The sequence below is a fragment of the Topomyia yanbarensis genome, chromosome 3 (assembly GCF_030247195.1).
Source record: "Topomyia yanbarensis strain Yona2022 chromosome 3, ASM3024719v1, whole genome shotgun sequence".
In the NCBI taxonomy this organism is placed as follows: Eukaryota; Metazoa; Arthropoda; class Insecta; order Diptera; family Culicidae; genus Topomyia; species Topomyia yanbarensis.
Window position 1 is genome coordinate 331,760,050 of NC_080672.1, and position 21,478 is coordinate 331,781,527.

Consider the following 21,478-nt stretch of genomic DNA (forward strand, 5'->3'; position numbering starts at 1 on the left):
TAATGATTTTATATTTTTTAAGTTTACTACAAGAGACTGCTGGCTCGAATGGTTTTCGGATCATGTTTCACATGCAGAGGAAGACGGAAAACGCCATTTTGAAGTCGCCATTTTGAAGTCGCCATTTTGAGTTTCAGCCAGATACTGATTTTTACGAAATCTTGAATAACAAACGAATTTAACCAATCGGAAGCTATTCCAAAAAAATAACAAACTTTGCCTTATTTACGTCAAAATGATAAAAAGAGAACGTCCTCTCCAAAGGTCACATTTAAATATGTAGACCTCGAAAAATTTCGGGAATTTTTCTTGACGCAATAAAGAGGTGATGTATGATCCTGTAAAATAAGATTTAAAACACTAATTGTGAAGCACAAAAAATTAATGTTTGAGATAATTTGAATACAATAATTTTTATGACACAATATAAATATTATCAATGGTAAGCGGCATCTAAACACATCTACAAACTTCAACTTATCTATGCGTGTTTAAATTTTTAGCATCAGCTGGAGAACAGTGGATATAGAGCAACTAGAAGTTAGTGTTCCGACTAAATTTGAGGCTCGGTACGTGGGGTGTTAATTGGTACGCAACTTCTTTCTTGATTTTCGTGTCAAGGTCATCATCGATAAAGCTGTCTTGGTGTCCACAATCAGCTATTATTCTTTGCTTCTAGCACATACGGGAGACGTTAGGGCATAGCAAAAAAAAATTTTTTTTGAATTTCAAGCGAAGTGGGTCTAAAATTGTCCAAATGATGTGAAATTTGGCATCTGACCTTACTTTGACATTTTTCACAATATGAGAGGGGGGCCTTTGAGAATTCAAAAACAAATTTTTTTGCAATGCCCTAATCAACGTAAATTTGTCGTCACTGTTATTAACTGCTTCGTCGATAGTGGGAACGGTTGATTTTGGGGTGCTAGATGCTGCTTTTGCAGTTATCATTATGATCTGAACAGCAGCTACAAATATGGCAACTGTTTGTTGTTCTAGTAATGAAAACTCTGTTTTGGATGTGTTTGCCGTAACTAGACACCAAAGACATCAAACTAGAGAGAATTCAGTTTGTCTGTTTACGTATTGCTTTGGGTTGCATGCACTCGACCCATACGATGAGTCTAGAAGTGCTGGCGGTCCTTCCGCTAAAACTCATATCGATGCGATATCTCAAACCCATCGGTGATTGCAAATCGCGAAAGGCTTATCGATCTTAATTCTCAGAACTTATTTATGTTCCTGTCCTTCGATGACATGGCACAGAATATCAATTCATCTTCGTATAACCTCCGTCACACTGCTCTATCGCGGATAATGAGAAGGCGGACTCTTTAGCCAAGGTGGGCGCATTAGAAGGCGATATTTACGCAACAACCAATTTTGAATGAATGATTTTTTTTAGTGTGTCTGGCAAATTTCTTGAAGCAATGGGCATCTGGACGGTGCACAGTGGTCGGAGACCGGACAAAACCTGTGTTTGATATTGATATTTGTTATTTTTTCTAGTTTTCTTATATACTGAATGTCATATTCTCCAATTTTTGTGACAACCGAACGAAAATTAGATTTTTAATTGTAATTTAAACATCGCTGTGTCAGACAATTCTAATGAAATTCATTTTCGAAATAACATTATCTATCTACATTTCAAAACATGTTGCTCTTTCAATTTTCATCCGATTTGGGCACAACTAGTTTTATTTTAAAGGCATTTAATGAACTTTGTTGATCATTTGAACTTGTTTGCCAAATTTGATTTGAACTATGTAATATTATTACAAATTTATTTTAAGTAAGTTGATAGCAACATCTTTTTATACAAATGTGTTCTGTAAAATCAGGTGAAACAGTTCGAAACGGTCACTTATTATAGGACTGGTGGTATCCAACGGGGAAAAACGATAGGAAATGGTGAGTGAAGCTAAGCAATCATGCGAAAAAATCCCCCCCAGAGGCGCCGCTTGGAAATTGTTATCTGGTAGTTGGTTGTATCCAAAGCTGCGAAGAAGTCAGTATAGTATACCGAGTTAGTGCTGGATAGTAAGTAGTCTGTAGAACCTGAATATAGATAAATATTAAACAACATCGAAAGTAGTTAAACTAGATGCGCAATTATTTAGTATTACAGATGGTATTCCATCGAGTCCGATATTTGGTGAAGGCTTCAGCTTAGAACAAGCTGAGTTAACTGTAGTAGTCGTAACAATTGGATGATAACAGATCGGTGAGCATAGCGGAACGTTACTAGTAGCATTAGAGATGTTTTTGCTATTTAATGTTTCATCAGAGAAATATCGTAAGAGTTAGACGTTTGAATGCCGTCAAGTGACATGATTATCGGGCCGTCGAACGCGTATCCGCTGGCTGATACAAATCGAGCACACTAATTTATTGGTGTGTTTAGTGTCGATTTGATCAACCAAGAAACTAATCCACTGGGTTTTAATGCGCGTGGAGAATACGCATGGTTTTGTCTGAGTGAATGATGACTTTTTAATTATGTATGAGGGTTTAGAATTGACAATTCGCAAAATCAATTCAAAAACAATTACTAATTTGCGGCAATCTTATCAGCGCGATGAGCAAATATTTTATTGTCATATTCAATGGTTTACTTTTAGTCTATTAAATCGTCAATCATTTATATTAATTGTTCTTATTGTATATGCTTTGAAGAATTACATGCATTATATTATAGTCATGTTAACCATATTTCATCATGAGTATGAAAATATATTGATTATTGACGCAAAAGGTGACATGTTAGTTTCTTTTTGTTATTATTGTCTCCAATCTTGCACTAGTAATTAGCGTAATAAATCCGCGCACCGTATATTCGCCATACAAAGTTAATCGTTTCAGATATTTCGGTAGTGATTATTTTATCCCGTTTAAAATGTCCCTCAATTAACATAACAATGCGCGAAGAATCAATCGTCCATGGAAAAAGAAACCAATACATAATTGTCATTAATAACAATGCAAAAGTTTATGCACTATAAATTATGTTTGTATTACGAAACCTTAAAATAGTTATATCGAAAAATGTCTAGAGACACTAAAAGTAATCGCTTTTCATTATATTGTATTGTTTTCGGAATGTCTTATTTCGTCGGTATGACAAAGCAAGGAATAATAATGCACTTGCCGTTTGATTCGATTAAACATAAGCAACACTCCCGACTGTCGGCTGTTCGGAGCTGAAGTTGCTGTTTTACAAACCGAGCATTTCAAAATTAGTTCAACAAATGATTCATCGTTCTTAAATTCACGGCAGCCGGCTGTCCAGAGCAATAAACATATGATAACACTTCTGAGAGCTGCATAGATCGTATCACTCATCAAGGTGAATCCAGATTTGTGTAACTCTTTACCCCATCCTATTAACAAAAACTCATTCCCGTGGTAAACGTCGAGATGTGGAGGTGTACACGTTCACTATAACAACGTTTGTTACGCTAACATTCCTTCCCTTCCCCGATGATTGTAAGGACGTGGCCGGCGCCGTTATTGTCACTTGAAAGTATAGAGCCCTCAAAAAGTGTACATTGTAGATGGATAGCTACTCCCAAGACCAATTCGTTGCTTCTCAGTGCAATTTCGCTTGCTCTGGTCAATCACGGAGAAGCAACTACGAATTGTACGGTCATCATGCTCATGCGAATGCTCATTCAACGAGTTTTGATTCGAGCTGACAACATCCAGCCATGATTATCTATTGCTGACATGATTTCAAAGACTTTCGGGACTGGTGCTAAGCTTATACTGGATGCGGCGCTGGAAAGCACAGTAAAGTTCCTTGTTCGATCGTTTAGATTGTTTAGATAAAAGTATAACATTGTTTAGGTACAGATAAAATATATACTGCGATCTGAGATGTAGGGAAGTCCGTTTTGAGAATTTTTGATGAACGCCGTTTAGCGCATTTCAAGCGTTGTATTTCAGACAGAAATCAATCCAAAAATATACAACAAGACTAACGTTGAAATTATCGAAGCGTGTTGATGATGACAGTAGAATACAACACCGCTAATGGCGCTAAATTCATTTTTATCGGCAATAAAGTTGAATTCAACGTGAACCATCCTGCAAGGGGAATTTTAAGTCATTTCTACATTGCCAGAGAATCTTGCACTAACCCAAGTAATTAAAGAATTCAAAATCGTTGCTTCTTACTTGTTCTATGTTATTTAGAAAAGCTGGCTTAGTTGACACTTGTTGTTAGATGATACGATATGCAGTCTTATTCTGCATTAACACGGATTAATTTTTGAACGAATGTGGCTCGATCTAATCTGCCTCCCATTTCCTTCCGATTATGACTCCAATATACTCCAATACACTCGCCATTTTCTTCTGCAAAGAAAATACATTCCGATAAGAAATAAAACTGTTCTAGTCACTCTTTATTCGTTACAATAAACTGTCTGGCATCACTGGCCGGCAGTGACTGGATGGGTATTATCTGCTGCCAAATGTGGAAAGACGAGATAATGCTTCTACTATACTTATAGCATTCAGACAGCAAGGATGAAGCTGGATGGTATTTTCAAATCTATCTCCCGAGGCTATATTGAAGTAGTATTTAGCTACGATGAGTGGAAAGGGTTTTGCAGAGCAGATTGTAACTACTATCGTCCATATCCTATTTTGTGCTACTCGGCGTTGTGTGAAGATATGCCAATGCAATTAAATTTCTCAAACTAAATAAGCCCAACAACACACGGGCTGATCACTTTGGTTTTGGACGAGCATAGCTACTGTAGCATTAACCGAAGCAAATATTTCTGCTACATTGAATTATATAATGTTTCGCTGTTTTCCTCTCTGTTTGTAATGGATGGATTGTATTGCGACCAAACATCGTCGCACAAAAAGGGTATAAAGGTATCACAGTGATAATAATAATAATAATTCCGAAGGTAAATTCTCTTACCTTCAGAAGTATCCCTTTTCTGTGGTGGGTTCGCCGTGCACGTTCTCTTTTTGCTCAACTGGAGTATTTTCAGCGTCCACTTCGTTGAATACGGAGCTCAATTTAGATGGGAAATCAGTTTTCTGTGGTTGAATTCTACGATTTTGTGGTCATTTCTTTGAGAACTTGATGACATGATTTGTTTTTTAGATTATTTATTTATTTATTTAGGCAACGTGACGATATATTCCGAAGCACAAAACTACAATCAAACTTTGCCACTAACAAAAACTGTAGATCTGATAAGCACTCTGCAACTTGCCGGATATACACCTTCAAACAACAGTTTTAAAATTTTTATTCAAAGGATAAAGCATCCAAAATAATAAATCACTAGTCGACGAAAAGAGGGACATCACAGGACATAAAGTTTTGCTGCCGTTTCACTGCCTTCTTGTTGAGTCTTGCAAATCACTACACATCGAGACCCCCGGGGAGTTTAGGCCGACACGTAATACATGCTCTATGATGCTGGTGATGATGATGGTGATGATGAACATGATGATGATGATGATGCGAATGATTGTGAGGTGAAGAACGGAAAATCGGTGCGCCTTTCACCAGCAGTTTAAAATACATCAAACAATAGATTTACGACGTAAAGATAAAGGCACACAGTCAGATGAACAACTAGCGAAATTACGTTGTTCAGCTAGTTACGACCCAGCGACGGAGCTGGGATTTGTTTTATGCATATCCAGCCAATTGCCCAGGGTAGCGATGACAGCCCAACGGCGCAACTACCCTCCCCAGCTGTACCGGGCAATCACAAAATTCAAACACTTAGCGCACGATGTACACAAGAAAAAAAAGCAATATGAACAACTCTAATGAAAAGTATTTTTTCACTATTTGGCAGGTTCTAACCGCCGAAACCACGACGGGATCGCAAACATTATTCAACAACATGACTCTGACCGCGCTGGTCCAGGACTGATCTGAGAACACACACAACACACAAGCTGAGCGTACACACAACACAACAACGGAAGAAGGCAGTAGGGAAAAACTTTATGTTCTAACTCTGCTGTATGGAGTGCAAACAGCGTAGCACGTGGTGGCTACGTCTACGACAACCGCCTACGCACTGCAACGGCGACAATGTTACTCACTCGCAAGTAGCCTGGCGTTGGCGAAAATGGTGTTACCAAGTGATGTGCTCTCGGGAGCTTCGTAGTTTTCACTTTCGGTCGTGTTCGTCAGGCGTCGTGTAGCCGGGCCGGACAAGCCTCTCTATCTCTCACGCTAGCTATTGGTCCAGCCAGCCAGCTACTGCTGCCCAGCAAACAAGAGCGAGAGTGTTTTCCAACCCGAAAAACAGGTATGTGTTGTTTACCACCCACCGCCCACGCGCATCAGCAGGCTACACTCCGTTACAACATATATACGCTGAGCTGTCAGAGCCGCACATGTGTTTTTGCGGGAGAAACCCCTGCCTGATGCTCATCCTTACTCCCGTTTTCGCTCTCAGCTGCTTCACCAGATGCTGGTCCAATAGTACTAGTATAGTAATATATAGTAGTGGTAGTAGCAGCAGTAGTCGTTTGTAGTAGGTAGTAGTAAACTGATGTTCAGCTATACTTCTTCTCGGTAGAACAGAAGCAAGTGGAATATCAACTTCCGAATCAGGTCCCTGAAATTCCTTCGACCATCGGGAGCTGATTCTGCGACAGTTTATGATTGTTGTGACCGCGAATATCGAACGGCTAGGTCAACCAGCGAAGGTCTAGCTGTGTGAGAGAAAAGGCAGCCCAGATGCACTCAGTGGCGTGGCAAGGTATTAAACTTGGGAGTGATTTTATTAAAGCGTTTGTTGTGGAAACAATGCTTACAATAAAGGTCTTTAATTGGGTCATTAAGCTATATATAGTTTTCCATTCCATTCGATAAATTTTAGGTCCAATATACATAATATAACATTTTGTCAAAAAAAAATTCGTTGTACAGGCCAGATTCGATTATCCGTAGGGTGCAGAAAAATTTCACTTCCGATAATCGAATCATCCGGATAATCGAATCAAAAAAAAATTTTTTTTCTTCTTGAAATATATTTGTTTTATGTTGAAAAACAGTATCTAAGGTACATGCATCAATGTTTGACCTATGGTACATGGATTAATGTTTCACTAGTGGACAAATATCGATTACTTTACATTCTATAAAGTGAAACTAAGACATGTAATAAGTTATTTAGCCAACTTATTTTATGTTAAGGTTGAACAGAGAAGGGTCAAAAAACGAAAACGAAAAAAGTTGCATTCGAACTTTTTTCCACACCATATGTTAGATCTTCATAAAAATTAATCAGCAGTACTGTAACAACATTCTACATAAGCTTCCAATTTTTATGAAGATCTGACAAACGGTGTGGAAAAAACTGCTTTTTTCGTTTTCGATTTTTGCCCATTCTCTGTGCAACCTTAAAGTATTGTGTTCGATTAATTTGGATTAATATACTTATGTTTCGGTAAATTCAGACAGAAATAACAACTGAATTTGAAATTACGCACCACTGGTTTGTATACAACAACAAAACTCTGGGAATCCTCTAAGAGAATCAACATGCTAGATTCCACTGAGAAGCCCAAGAATTTGTTTCAAAACCATTAAACACAAATCCAGTAATGGACGCCTGCTGAACGTTCTGCTGGGCGTCGCCCAACTTTGGTCCAATAAAGAACCAGCATTGGACAATTTTGAAACATGGATATCTTAAGGGGATGAATTTTGCACACGTTGCGAATATCAAAAATGCCCAACTTTTTATGCGCACGACACCAAGAAGCGTGCGTTGTTCAATCAGCAGCAGTATCATCATCGTCATCATGCGCTCTAGAGATATTATTTAGCGAGCCAATCTTGGTTTTTTGATATTTTAGCTATAAATATGCTTGTTCAAACGCATTAAATGATTCAGTTTGTTATACATCGTCGCACAGCAAACTTTTTTCTCTTGTTTGCTTGGTGGCAACATCATCCAGAATCTTCATTTGGCCATTGTTCGGCAATCTACCGAGTCGCTTAAAAGCTGTTCAGTGCATCTACTTCGTAAAGAATGATTAGCGCTGTTCTTTTCAGAGCGGTGCACAGTACTGACTACAGTGAAGATCCTATTTTACTCGTCCCCGTGTTTGTCCGCTTCCGATTTTTTCTACAACAGAGTTTGTCAGCTTTTTGATCCGATTTTGTCAACCACATTTAAGACAACGTCTTCCGATTGAATTCCCCTATGTTACACGATGGAATTAAAGCGAAAGCCTTTGCGTAAGTGTGTTAAGAATTCAAAATGCCGATGTTCTTAAAGTATCAATCTTTTTTCAAACTGATGCGATAATAGACTGATTCCGAAGAGTATTTTAGGGTTTTATTTCATACCTTAGATAGTGCAAAACAATCTGAAATCAATATGTTCAGATTTCGTCAGTCCTAAATACACAACGGGGCTCACAAAATCAGTCATTGTATTCATTCTAAAAATTACAGAGAAATCTACAGGAAAATGTAGTTTGTAGCCAACCGATTAGGTGCATCAAATTTTATAGCACTCCGAATTGAATTTAAATATTTGTTGATTAAATGAAATTACTTCATTTTCCAAATTATTGTAATTTTCAAGAGTTTAAAATTTTGTGCTTCCAGGAAATGTAGCTGATATCAGTTTCCATCGATTTTTGTATTTAAATATTAGGATAGAAAAGAAAAGTTTTTTGTTAAAAATGCAAAATTTCTGTATTTCCACGTATTTTTGTGAATATTTTGTGAGAACATAAAATTCTGGTTTTCCAAACATTGTAGCTAGTATCAACTGTAGTCGATTGGTGTACGATTATATGTAAGTCATCGCATTGAATTCAAAATTATATGCTAATTAAGTAAAACTTCTGTATTTCTATGAAGATTTCATAATTTTTTAGAAAATATTTATTCTTTCAGAAACTGTAGTTGGTATCAATTGCAATAATAGACGTGTAATGAACTTTTATAAAACATAATATGCGGAAAATTCAAACAATTTCTTCGGACTACGGATAATCGAATCATTTTCTACGGATAATCGAGTTACGGATAATCGAGTCTATGGATAATCGAAACTACGGATAATCGAATATGGCCTGTAATTCGTAAAAATGATTTTTTTTTGTTTTTGAAAATACATACATAGGAAAACTACGGTTGTTTACATCTGGTCTATCAAGACAACACCCAAAATGAAAAAAAACTATATGTATTGTATGGTGTTTATTTCAAATAAAAATAACCCTGCGGGAAAACCGGGAAAACATGTATTCATTTTTTCTAACAGGGCATCATTTGTCGTGAAATTCGATATGTCAAATGCTTCTGATAGTGTCAAATCAAGACTGTCAACATAAATCTTTATTTTAAATTTAAATTTTATTTTCACGAAAAAAAGACATTGTTGTAATCACGAAAATCAGCTTTATCGATGTATGTAATAAAAAAAGATTTTTTTTCTCATTTAATGACCCAATTTAAAAAATCTATTTGGCGGATAGGAAATTACTGCAACACAGTAAATCTACATAGTATCAAATCTTTTGCATCTCGATTAAAAACCAAGTTTGCAGGAAAGTTTTGTAAATTTTGGTATAGTTTGTATATAATAAGGAGGTTTCCTCATCAGTCAGCTTAAAAAAATCGATTATTTTTTGCTTCATTCGATAGAATTATTATCAGAGAATATTCTTGCAGTCTCAGAAGGCAAAGTATTGCTGATTACCATCTCACCATTACCATGCCTGTGAATTCCCATTAATTTATTTTTTTTACTTCGCAAAAATTTAATAGGCTATTTTATGGATTTTTTTTTAAATTTCGTCCACGATTACAAAAAACTGTAAAAGCTATATATAAATATGAGTATAAGACTGTTTTTTAGATAATTTAATTGCGCACAGACTGAACTAAAAATTCACTTACTACTATTAAAAACTTGTTTCAATATACCCAGTTGTGCAATTGTGTCTTTCTCGTTTCTCCATACTATGATTCCATGACTCGTTATTAGGGTATGGCAAACAATTTGTTTAGATCTTAATATTGTGACAAATGTCAAAGTAAACTCACATTTTCAGAACATTTGGACAATTTTAGACCACCGTCCACTTCGCTTGAAGTTTTTGACATTGGCACCATGGGAAAATATGAGGAAAAATTATATTAAATCCTGTAACTTTTGAAATAGCACTTGAAAAATTATAATTGAAACCTTTAATAAAATTCGTGGCATTTTAATAAAAATGTCTTTGTTTCACTTAAAATGGGGGAGGCTGAAGTTTTGGGGCATTTTGTCAAAAAAACTATAAATTATACATACATGTTTTTCCAATGTGAAAAAAATCAAACAGAACTTTTGAGACTTTCCTCAGAATACGAGAAGTTGGGGTCAAGAGCAGTTCGGCATTCATATTAAATCTAATCGTTTTCTTGTGCATATATCTCTAATATTCTTTAATCAAATTTTATTAAAACTACCTTGTTTAACGTGAAAAATCTTAAGGAACAAAATAGAGGAAGATTTTCCATCGGTAAAATACTTGAAAAATTATAATTGAAACCTTTAATAAAATTCGTGGCATTTTAATAAAAATGTCTTTGTTTCACTTAAAATGGGGGAGGCTGAAGTTTTGGGGCATTTTGTCAAAAAAACTATAAATTATACATACATGTTTTTCCAATGTGAAAAAGTCTCAAAAATCAAACAGAACTTTTGAGACTTTCCTCAGAATACGAGAAGTTGGGGTCAAGAGCAGTTCGGCATTCATATTAAATCTAATCGTTTTCTTGTGCATATATCTCTAATATTCTTTAATCAAATTTTATTAAAACTACCTTGTTTAACGTGAAAAATCTTAAGGAACAAAATAGAGGAAGATTTTCCATCGGTAAAATACAGATACAGTAGATTTTTTGACATTTATTCGCGATTCCATATTTAATCATGACATAGCACATAATAACTTCATTAAGCAAAAAAATATTATTTAATTTACTACTTTCAGTGCGAAAAATGTCCAGTAATCACATGGTGAATGCTTAATTTCAGTATAAATACGGGAATTTGAAGTATTGGGGCATTTGATTTGGTTTCTAGCTTTATTTATTTATTAACAGATTAAGGCCGAAGTGGCCTGTGCCGTATACAAAAGATTCCTCCATTCCACTCGGTCCATGGCCGCGCGTCGCCAGCCACGCAGTCTGCGAAGGGTCCGCAAATCGTCTTCCACCTGGTCGATCCATCGTGCTCGCTGCGCGCCACGTCTTCTTGTACCGGTCGGATTGTAATTGAGAACCGTTTTCACCGGGCTATTGTCCGACATTCTGGCTACGTGCCCGGCCCACCGTAGTCGTCCGATTTTCGCGGTATGACAGATGGGCGGCTCCCCCAACAGCTGATGCAACTCATGGTTCATTCGCCGTCTCCATGTGCCGTCTTCCATCTGCACTCCACCGTAGATGGTACGCAGCACTTTCCGTTCGAAGACACCAAGTGCACGTTGGTCCTCCACGAGCATGGTCCAGGTCTCGTGCCCGTAGAGAACTACCGGTCTAATCAGCGTCTTGTAGATGGTCAACTTCGTACGACGGCGAACTCTGTTCGACCGAAGTGTCTTGCGGAGGCCAAAGTAAGCACGATTTCCTGCCACGATGCGTCTATGAATCTCTCTGCTGGTATCATTGTCGGCGGTCACCAGTGAGCCCAAGTACACGAACTCTTCAACCACCTCGATTTCGTCGCCACCGATGCAAACTCGAAGCGGGCGGTTCTCATTCTCTTCTCGTGAACCTCTTCCTATCATGTACTTTGTCTTCGACATGTTGATGGCAAGTCCGACGCGCTTGGCTTCTCTTTTCAGTCTGATGTAGGCTTCCTCCATCTTCTCAAAGTTTCGTGCAAATAATATCAACGTCATCGGCGAAGCCAAGTAGCTGAACGGACTTTGTGAAAATCGTACCACTCGTGTCGATCCCTGCTCTTCTTATTACACCATCCAGCGCGATGTTGAATAACAGACACGAGAGACCATCACCTTGCCGTAACCCTCTGCGTGATTCGAAGGGACTCGAGAGCGTCCCTGAGACACGTACTACGCACATCACCCGATCCATCGTCGCCTTCACTAGTCGCGTCAGTTTGTCCGGGAATCCGTACTCGTGCATAATCTGCCATAGCTGATCTCGATCGATAGTGTCGTATGCGGCTTTGAAGTCGATGAACAAATGATGTATGGGCACATTGTACTCGCGGCATTTCTGCAGTACTTGACGAAGAGCGAACACCTGGTCCGTGGTAGATCGTTCGCTCATGAAACCCGCCTGGTACTGCCCTACGAACTCTCTTGCAATTGGTGATAGTCGACGGCATAGTATTTGGGAGAGTACCTTGTAGGCGGCGTTCAGCAGGGTGATTGCTCGGTAATTACAGCAATCCAGCTTGTCGCCCTTTTTGTAGATAGGACACACGACACCTTCCATCCACTCCTCCGGTAAAATCTCCTCCTCCCAAATCTTGGTAATCACCCAGTGCAGCGCTTTAGCCAGTGGCTCGCCACCGTGTTTTAGTAGCTCGCTTGGTATTTGGTCAACCCCAGCGGCTTTATTATTTTTGAGCCGGCTAATCTCCTCCTGGATTTCTTGGAGATCCGGAGCCGGTAGTGTAATGTCTTCCGCGTGTGCTCCCAGGTGCGTTACCGTGCCATCCCCGTCATCTGCTGCATCGCCGTTCAGGCGTTCTTCGTAGTGCTGCCGCCACCTCTGGATCACCTCACACTGGTCCGTGAGAAGATTCCCGTTTGTGTCTCTGCACATGTCGGCCTGTGGTACGTGGCCCCTGCGCGAGCGGTTCAACTTCTCGTAGAATTTCCGTGTGTCTTTAGCGCGGTACAGCTGCTCCATCGCTTCGCGATCTCGGTCTTCCTGCTGGCGCTTTTTGGTCCGGAAAACCGAGTTCTGCCTGTTCCGTGCCTGTTTATATCGCGCCTCGTTCGCCCTCGTGCGGTGCTGCAGCATTCTCGCCCATGCTGCATTCTTCTCTTCGACTAACTGCTCGCATTCGCCGTCGTACCAGTCGCTTCTTCGGTCCGGGCCCACCGTACCTAGTGCAGTGGCTGCGGTGCTACCTATGGCGGATCGTATATCTCTCCAGCCATCTTCAAGGGCAACTGCGCCTAGCTGCTCTTCTGTTGGTAGTGCCACTTCCAGCTGCTGCGCGTATTCTTGAGCCACTCTGCCATCTTGTAGCCGCTCGATGTTTAGCCGCGGCGTTCGGCTTCGACGAGAGCTATGCACTGTCGAAAGTTTTGAGCGCAAGCATACTGCAACCAGGTGGTGGTCCGAATCTATATTCGCACTGCGATAAGTGCGGACGTTTGTGATGCCCGAGAAGAATCTACCGTCGATTAGAACGTGGTCGATTTGATTTTTTGTTACTTGGTCCGGTGATCTCCAGGTGACTTTGTGGATATCTTTGCGAGGGAAGAAGGTGCTTCGGACTACCATTCCACGGGAGGCTGTGAAGTTCACACATCGTTGGCCGTTGTCATTTGATACGGAATGCAGGCTGTTAGGCCCGATCACCGGTCTGTACATTGCCTCCCTTCCTACCTGTGCGTTCATGTCGCCGATGACAATTTTCACGTCTCGCAGAGGGCAACCGTCGTATGTCTGCTCCAGCTGCATGTAGAACGCTTCTTTCTCGTCATCGGGTCTTCCTTCGTGTGGGCAGTGCACGTTGATGATGCTGTAGTTGAAGAAACGGCCTTTGATCCTCAACTTGCACATCCTTGCGTTGATCGGCTGCCACTCGATCACACGTTGGCGCATCTTGCCCAGCACTATGAAGCCGGTTCCCAGCTCGTTGGTTGTACCACAGCTCTGGTAGAAGGTAGCCGCTCGATGCCCGCTTTTCCACACCTTCTGTCCCGTCCAGCAAAGTTCCTGCAGCGCCACGATATCGAAGTTGCGGGGGTGTAGCTCGTCGTAGATTATCCTGTCACATCCTGCGAAGCCGAGCGATCTGCAGTTCCATGTTCCGAGTTTCCAATCGTGATCCTTTATTCGTCGCCTGGGTTGTTGCCGATTGTTCTGGGTCGTATTCTCTTCTGTATTGTTCATTATGTGGGTTTTTTAAGGGGCGGCTTATAGGGCCTACGCCAACCACCTGTCTCGCCGGTGGGCCATCGTGTCAGGACTGCTTAAGGTCCCACCTGGGCACCAGGACAGGTTTACACCTTCCGAAGAAGGGTAACCCCCCCCTTCCCTGCCAGCATACGACCAAAGTTCCCACCGGGGTTGGTTACCCGATCTTCACTAAGGTTACTCGTATCCCAGTCGACGCCACGAGGAGGCCAGGGCTAGGAGTTACTGGGCAGGAAGCTAAGGACCGCAAGTGGGGTCTATTTTATGCCTTCAGGTACAAGAGGCTTACGCACTGCCCAGTCATTGCCGACCAGTTTCTAGCCTAAATGTTAAAAAATCTGATGTTTCTGAATTTTACCGACAACGAGTCTATTTCCATATTGTTACTGAGAATTTTCCACGTTCAACAAGGTACTTTTGATAAAAATAGATTGAAGAATAATAGAAATATAGGCGTGAGAAAATGATAAAATTTTATATGAATGCCAAAATATCCCATAATCTCAACTTCTCGTATTTTGACAGTTCGATTTCTGATATTTTTCACATTAAAAAAGCTGCATAGAGCAGAATGGTTATTAAGAATAAAGACTTTTTTTGGAGAAAATGCCCCAAAACTTCAGCTTGATCTTTTTTTTGGGAAACAAAGACACTTTTGTTAAAATGCTATTTGTTTTGTTTTTAAACATGTATAAATTATAATTTTCTGAGTGCTACTTCAAAAGTTATTACATTTAATATATGTTTTCCTCATATTTTTCCATAGTGCCAATGTCAAAAACTTCAAGAGAAATGGGTGGGGGTCTAAAATTGTCCAAATGAACTGAAATTTGGCATCTAAGTTTACTTTGACATTTGTCACAATATGAAAGGAGGGCATTTGATATTTAAAAAATAATGGCTTTTTTGCAACGCCTTACTAGTCAATTTTTTTTGAATATCTATGGGGATAGTACCTCTATTATTTAAGACTAACTTTGTAAAAATCGGCCCAGCCATCCCCTAGAAACTGATGTGAGTTTGGTAATTTTGAAAGATGCAACAATAAAAGATCTAATCGGCTACTTATATAATCCAGCTCACTCGCTTTAACGCTACCATCTTTCCTTCCTATTTCCGATTCATTTTTTCATTTCTGTTTTGGATCTCTAGGCTCGTCCAAACATGACTTTCCATAACTAAAATTCCCTCCACGCTCAACGGATATTGAAATAAGATCGATTCCTCGACTTGAAATTATATATGGCCCTCATTCGGGTCCTTTGTAATTTTCTTCCGCGTAAAAAAACGTGAAACAAAATTATTCGTCTGTGACCGAATTATCAAAAATTCGCCCCAAAAAGCCCTTGCTGGTAACCAGTCTAAAACAAACAAATGACATTATTAGCGACGACCCTTTTTCAAAGGTGTACAGCGTGTAAGTACCTACAAAACAAGTTGAGATCGACGGCGTGGTCACTGAGACGAGTTTCGTTTGCGCAAATCAGCTGAAGCGCGGAGTTGGCTGTTTTAAAGACTTCAAACTTCGGCCAGTGAAGACTGTAAACGATTGTACTCCACAAAAATCACAGCTAATGGCATCAAGGCCTCTGTCAGCTCAAACTCACATCGGGTTACCACAATTAATCTAAATACTGGTCGCAGTGGTTCATCTCCAACAAAAAAAAACTTCCCCGGGTCTGCTTCAGCCAACTATCTCCTCGTTGATAAGGTTCATTTATCTGTTCGTCGTTTTGTCGGGTCCTAACCGGATCAGTCAAAAAAGGGGGCCACCCAGCCACAGCCAATAAGTGTTAGTAAGTGTATGCTGTGAAATTTGGAGTTAAAATCATAGAAAATGAAGTAAAAATATGTTAATAAAATCAAACTTTTAAACATCTTAACAGCTAGTATCCGGCTCCAGTGACACAACCGATTCTAACTAGAATCGGTTGTGTCACTGGAGACGAAATACGAACTGGAACCAGCCAGAATTCCAGTTCATTTTCGGCTGAGCTTAACTGGGTAATGACTATATTTTGCTATAAATATAGCAACACTGCCAGTGTTTCACTATCCCTATGAAATAACATTTCCTATGATTCCAGTTGTCAGAATCAACCAATCAGGGTCTGGAAGATTCTGACGTAAAATTGAAACAAAAACTACCTCCCTCCTATTGTCATGTCTTGGCTTAGGTAGTTTCGAAATAAAAAGTGTCCTTAAGTGTTTTAATTGGAATATCCGAAGGGAAGCTCGGTCTCGGTGGTTTATCTCTTTTCATCGTGCACCAAAGAATGAGGATGCTCGTGCGGATGTTTATGTTTACTTCCAGGATTTTAAATAGATAGCGTTCCCGGACGCCATGCTTAGTTTTAAAACTGTGACGGTACATGCGGATAGATGTTTTCTTTTTCATTGTTTATTTTTCGTTTCCCATTCTATTCACATACGCTCTTATTCTAGTTCATATACTACTCACGTGCTTTCTCATTGTGGCTCACACTGGTTTAAAGTGACGTTTCAAAGCTGAATCAATCTGACACTTGTTTTGTTCTTTCCGCAAGTCCCGTCCCGCAGGTATAAAACGAGCACTTATAAGTGAAAAATGTTTCCACCTTTCTCTCTCTTGATACTGGATGGGTATAAAAGTTAAACTTGCACTACCTACCGCTAGCGGCGCTAGCTTAGATGTTTATGCCATAAAAACCCTGTTCAGAGTTGCCATCTCTACAGATTTAACTGTCTTACACTGAAACGAAGACCTTGGTATAAACTACCACATTAGAGGTTTAAATAAAAAAGGTTGTACCAGTGAATTTTGGTAGACAATGTATCATGCTTGACTTGAATATAATTCACGTCATTTGTACTATGTACATTCTGACATAAAAACATGGTATTACTTACTATTTCGTGGTAGTATAATGGTAATTGGTAAGCCTCTAATCCCATGGTTAGAATTACTATATCCATGGTTGTTTTGAAAAACGCTATCTATTTAAAATTACTACTGCTGTTTACCATGGTGTAGTAAAAGTAATAGTAATAGTAATATACTACATACTGAGAGTTTTTCATTTCTTTTAGTTAAATTAACAACAAGTTTTTTAGCGATGTGATTTATTAATGTATGCTTTGACAGTTCACATGAAAGTATTCATGATTAAATAAATATTATCTCCTGCTGTCTCCATATCTCAATAGATTTTCGTCGATTTGCTGAAAAATGCAATAGGAATTTTGTTACACTTCATTTTCAATGTGATTCATTAGTATATTAGTACTTACCGATGATAAATTGTGGATCACAATTGATTTCACTTGATTCGTTGTCGTTCGAGTAAACTATACTTTGTGAAACAAAACACGAGTGCATGCACGCTGAAAATGATTTTTTAACAGCATGGCTGACAGCTATTATGCACAGCACCAACAATATCAAAAAGACCCATGTTTATGGTAATTTCAAATATACACCATGTTCAGTTAAAAAACACTGGTATATCTTTTCATTATTACAATGTTTATAGTAATAAAAGTACAGAAAATTGAGACCAAATGCATAGAAAAATCTAAACTTTTAGTAGTCATTTCAACCATGGAATCGTGATTAAATCAAATAGGCAAATTAGTAAAAACTACCATGCATACTGTTAGAAATCAAATCGTATTTTTAAGCATTTTCGTGTAGTTTGATGGCTATTGATGGTAAATTTTACTATATATTGAAAATGGTATTTTCTACCATGGCTATATGGTTATCACTACCATGCATTTCTTTTCAGTGTACAGATAAAATACAGGGGTGACATTGGAAAAACTCTAGAAAGAGAACTGCGGAGACTCCATTTTGGATCGTTTGGATACGGGTTTAGCTGTCAAAAAACGAATCCAAACGAACATTGTCTGTCCTTATAACATTGGACGTGTTGTCATACAATGCCGGGGCATACGTTGCCAAAAATGCTGTTTTTCTCTCCGCAGTTCTCTTACTATGAGTTTTTCTAGGTGACATTACGCATTTCGAAACGAAAGGTGTATTGTATGCGAGATTGTATCAAAAAGTCGACTTGAATTGTTCGCATTTATATGATTTATAATCGGTATGTAATGGTTTGTCCGGAATTTGCCTTCAAAGAGAATGTTGACAATATGCTTATTGGCCCTATTCAAATAACGCGCGAGGATACTGCTTTTCTTTAAAATTATCTAGCAGCACTGACGCTGTTAGGAAATATTATAGCAAAAATTTCAAAACGTCAAATTTCTGCATCAGAGTTTTACGGTTTTGTTCAACGCCGCTTCGTTTGCTGTTTTTGATTTGAAAATCACAAAGAAATCGGTAATTTCGAATCGAATTGTTGTAAGAACCCCGAATTTTGATTTTCCGTGTACGCCAGGCGATAATAGTGCTTGTGGAATATCTGGTTGAAAAGTAAAATTCAAGCAAAAAGTGTTCGGCTTTTGCTGTCTGAAAAGAAGCCATCGTTAAAACGAAAGCAACGGTTTAAGAAAATCCGATGATGGAGAATAATCGGGTTGAGTCCGTCGGTCCAGGCGATAACGAAACTCTGGTTTCACTTTCCAAGCGGCTGAGTTACGACTACTCGAATGTTTCCTTCGAATTGAGTAAGTAATTTTGCTTGGGCCATTACAAGTAAGGTTAGGTGTAATTGTTTACGTTTCCATATTTAGATCGGAAGAAGCGGAAACTGTATGATATGAATGATATCTCCAGTGACGGGAACAACAGCACGATGGAAGAGCGATGTTTGGAGTCATCCGGTGTAGCTAACAATTCGAACGCATTGCAGAGCCCTTGGGAGACGCGTCGGATGAAAGCGGACCTTATCGAGGCTCGTTCAAGGGTAAGTTTTTAATTCCAGAGTCTTCGGTATTTGTTCAAAATAAACTGCACGGTGTGCTTAGTAACACTGCAAGATAGAAAGAAAATTATAAACTTATTTGATTTCAGATTACAATGCTGAAGAAAGAAATTGAGCACCAAAACACCGAGATGGCCACCTCGCAACTGAAGAACCAACATAAAATTTCTTCCCTGGAAAAGGAGCTCAGCTATAACGTTAAGAAAGTTTCCGATCTTGAGAAGCATATATCTGCTTTACGTAAGCGGGAAAAAGCCGCTCAAGAAGATTTGGTCAAGTATAAAAATCAGTATAATATTTTAAAACAATCGTCAGGCGATCAGTTATTCGAATTACGGCGAGCCCTCAAAGATTTAGAGCAGCAGTACACCTTTGAGAAAAGCGAGTTGAATTCGGAGGTTCGTGATTTGAATAGTCAAATGATGGAAATCGAAGATCAGCTTTCAATCACTCAGGAAGAATTGGATACGTATAAGGAAATGAATGAAACACTACAGTCCAAGGCTGATTCTTACGATGCCAGCCAGAAGGAGTTGGATGAAGTTAAAGAAAAATTAGCTGAGGCTGAGTCAAGGATAAAAACGCTGGAGTATGAAGTTGGTAGCTACGAAGATTGGAAAAATTTGTCCAAGGTATCAACATCACGGTTGGCAAACTACGCCGAACAGGAGAAAGAGCTGACCAGGTTGAAGGAAGAATTCAAAAATCTTCATGAAGTCATTGGCAATAAAATGCTGTTAGAAGAGCAGGTGGCGAGTTTAACCACCAGGTTGGAAAATTTCGAAAAGAATGAAATCGACGCCGTTGCTCTGAGCGTAAAAGTTAAGGACTTGGAAAAGGAGCTGGCTGATTGGCGCCAGCTGGCAGCGGATTTTTGTCCGAAGAATTCTGCCCGTAGTCCGATTATTGTCCGATCTCAGATTGAGCAGATCCTGCAAAAGGATTTGATTTTGACCAGCGAAAAAACATCTGTCAAAAATGAGAAAAGTCAAATTCAGACAGTAATCGACGAGGTTAGGGCAGAAAACGAACAACTACAGAAGCAGCTAGAGGATCACAAGCGGTCTCTGCGCAATCATCAGACGATATTACACCGAGTACAAAAGAAGCTGCACTTGGTGGCCGGGGAGAGAGATTGCTGGAAGCAACTGCTGGACAGCTACGAAAAGGATTTGACAAGTAAGTGTTGATAAGGATTAGTTTGGGGAATTCTAGCGCGTTTTATTTTCTGCATTGCTGTAAAAAACTTCATATTTGGGTTTATAAGTAAAATGCCTCGACAATTTTTGTTGATCAGAATCAAATATTGAAATTTTTCCCCAACATTCCAGTCAACCCGACTACGGTGAGCAGCCAGGAGGCTTTGATGCGTACTAGAATCGAGATGCTCGAAAAGCAACTTTCAGGCTATCGAGAGTTGAACACCAAAATGGAAAACGAATTACAGGCAGCCAAATCTATGCCTGATACGGGTAAGTAATTGTCATTTCCAACGATGATTGTGAATAGACAGCGTTCTTTTCTTTTGCCAGGGATGGATTCCGCCCTAACTAGTGAACAGTATGAAAAATTGCGTCGCGAAATCGACATGTTCCGGATGGAGAATGAGCGACTAAAGAAACGAAAGGATGAACTAGAACTGGAGTTGGAGAATGTCACGCTGCGGGCGGAAATTAATCGTGATAGGTATAAGGTAGTTCGGTTTGAAGACAGTCCCGCTAATGAGGCATATGAAGCACATAAGAACGAAGTGGAAAAGCTGCAGGCGGAAATCGAGCGACTTAAGATTCGCAACCGCAAGCTGGAGGAGGGCAACGACGAGCTAACAATTAGGCTGAACGACAGCAATATGACGATGAACGTGATGGAATTGAATAACCTAAAGGCGCAAGTGCAGTCACTTGAGGCAAAAAATCAACACATTAAGGAGGTTTACAAAGCAGCTAGCAACGAGTTCCGCGAGGTGTGTTACATGTTGTTTGGGTACAGAGTCGATCGGGTTGGAAATACCAACTACCGAATCTCTAGCATGTATGCCGAGAGCGAGGAGGAGTATTTAAACTTCCGGTTGAACGAGTCCGGTACGGTTCTAAACATGCTGGAGACAGCATACAGCGAAGCGATTGCCGATATGGTCACCACTCATTTGGGCACGCATGGTTCCTTGCCGGCGTTCCTTAGCACTCTTACGTTGGATTTGTTCAATCGCACGACGGTGATGGTGCAGGGTTAAATATATCGACAGGGTACTGCTTAGAAGTACGATCTTGCTACTTTTCCGCTCTTGGATTTAGATATTTAAAATATAATGTAGTGGACGTGACAAAAGACATTTGAAAGGTAGGAAGCTTAGTCGCGACCAGAAATTTAACATAGACAGCTGTGTGTAATCGCCAATCCAGCGATTGATTTGATAAGATAAATAACTTACGACGATTATTTCGGAGGAATTTGTTGTTTGAGAAAATATCCC

At 39.5% G+C, this 21,478-nt stretch overlaps 2 protein-coding genes across 5 annotated transcripts in view; one reads left to right on the forward strand and one right to left on the reverse strand.

Moving 5' to 3' along the window:
- The window catches only part of LOC131687432 (uncharacterized), a 148,254-nt gene extending 142,175 nt beyond the window's left edge, over window positions 1-6,079 (reverse strand). Inside the window, exons 1-2 of one of the 4 annotated variants that reach the window (XM_058971512.1) lie at window positions 6,002-6,079; window positions 4,940-5,251 (exon numbers count right to left, since the gene is read on the reverse strand). The gene's annotated coding sequence lies outside the window, so the exon portion shown is untranslated. The other 3 variants (XM_058971511.1, XM_058971513.1, XM_058971514.1) reach the window with 3 other exon arrangements.
- A 12,307-nt stretch (window positions 6,080-18,386) lies between these two features.
- Window positions 18,387-21,444, forward strand: LOC131691342 (mitotic spindle assembly checkpoint protein MAD1). Its single transcript, XM_058977656.1, has 5 exons — window positions 18,387-18,748; window positions 18,815-18,987; window positions 19,095-20,184; window positions 20,337-20,477; window positions 20,538-21,444. Exons 1-5 carry the CDS (start codon window positions 18,640-18,642, stop codon window positions 21,236-21,238), a joined length of 2,214 nt encoding a protein of 737 aa, XP_058833639.1. The 5' UTR covers window positions 18,387-18,639; the 3' UTR covers window positions 21,239-21,444.
- Window positions 21,445-21,478: the final 34 nt, after the last annotated feature.

Bases quoted from the DNA above. Each gene is read 5' to 3' on its own strand.
- LOC131691342 (XM_058977656.1), top strand. From the start codon at position 18,640: ATGATGGAGAATAATCGGGTTGAGTCCGTCGGTCCAGGCGATAACGAA. The intron at 20,185-20,336 runs GTAAGTGTTGAT...CCAACATTCCAG, and splicing joins CTACGAAAAGGATTTGACAA to TCAACCCGACTACGGTGAGC. The intron at 20,478-20,537 runs GTAAGTAATTGT...TTCTTTTGCCAG, and splicing joins CAAATCTATGCCTGATACGG to GGATGGATTCCGCCCTAACT.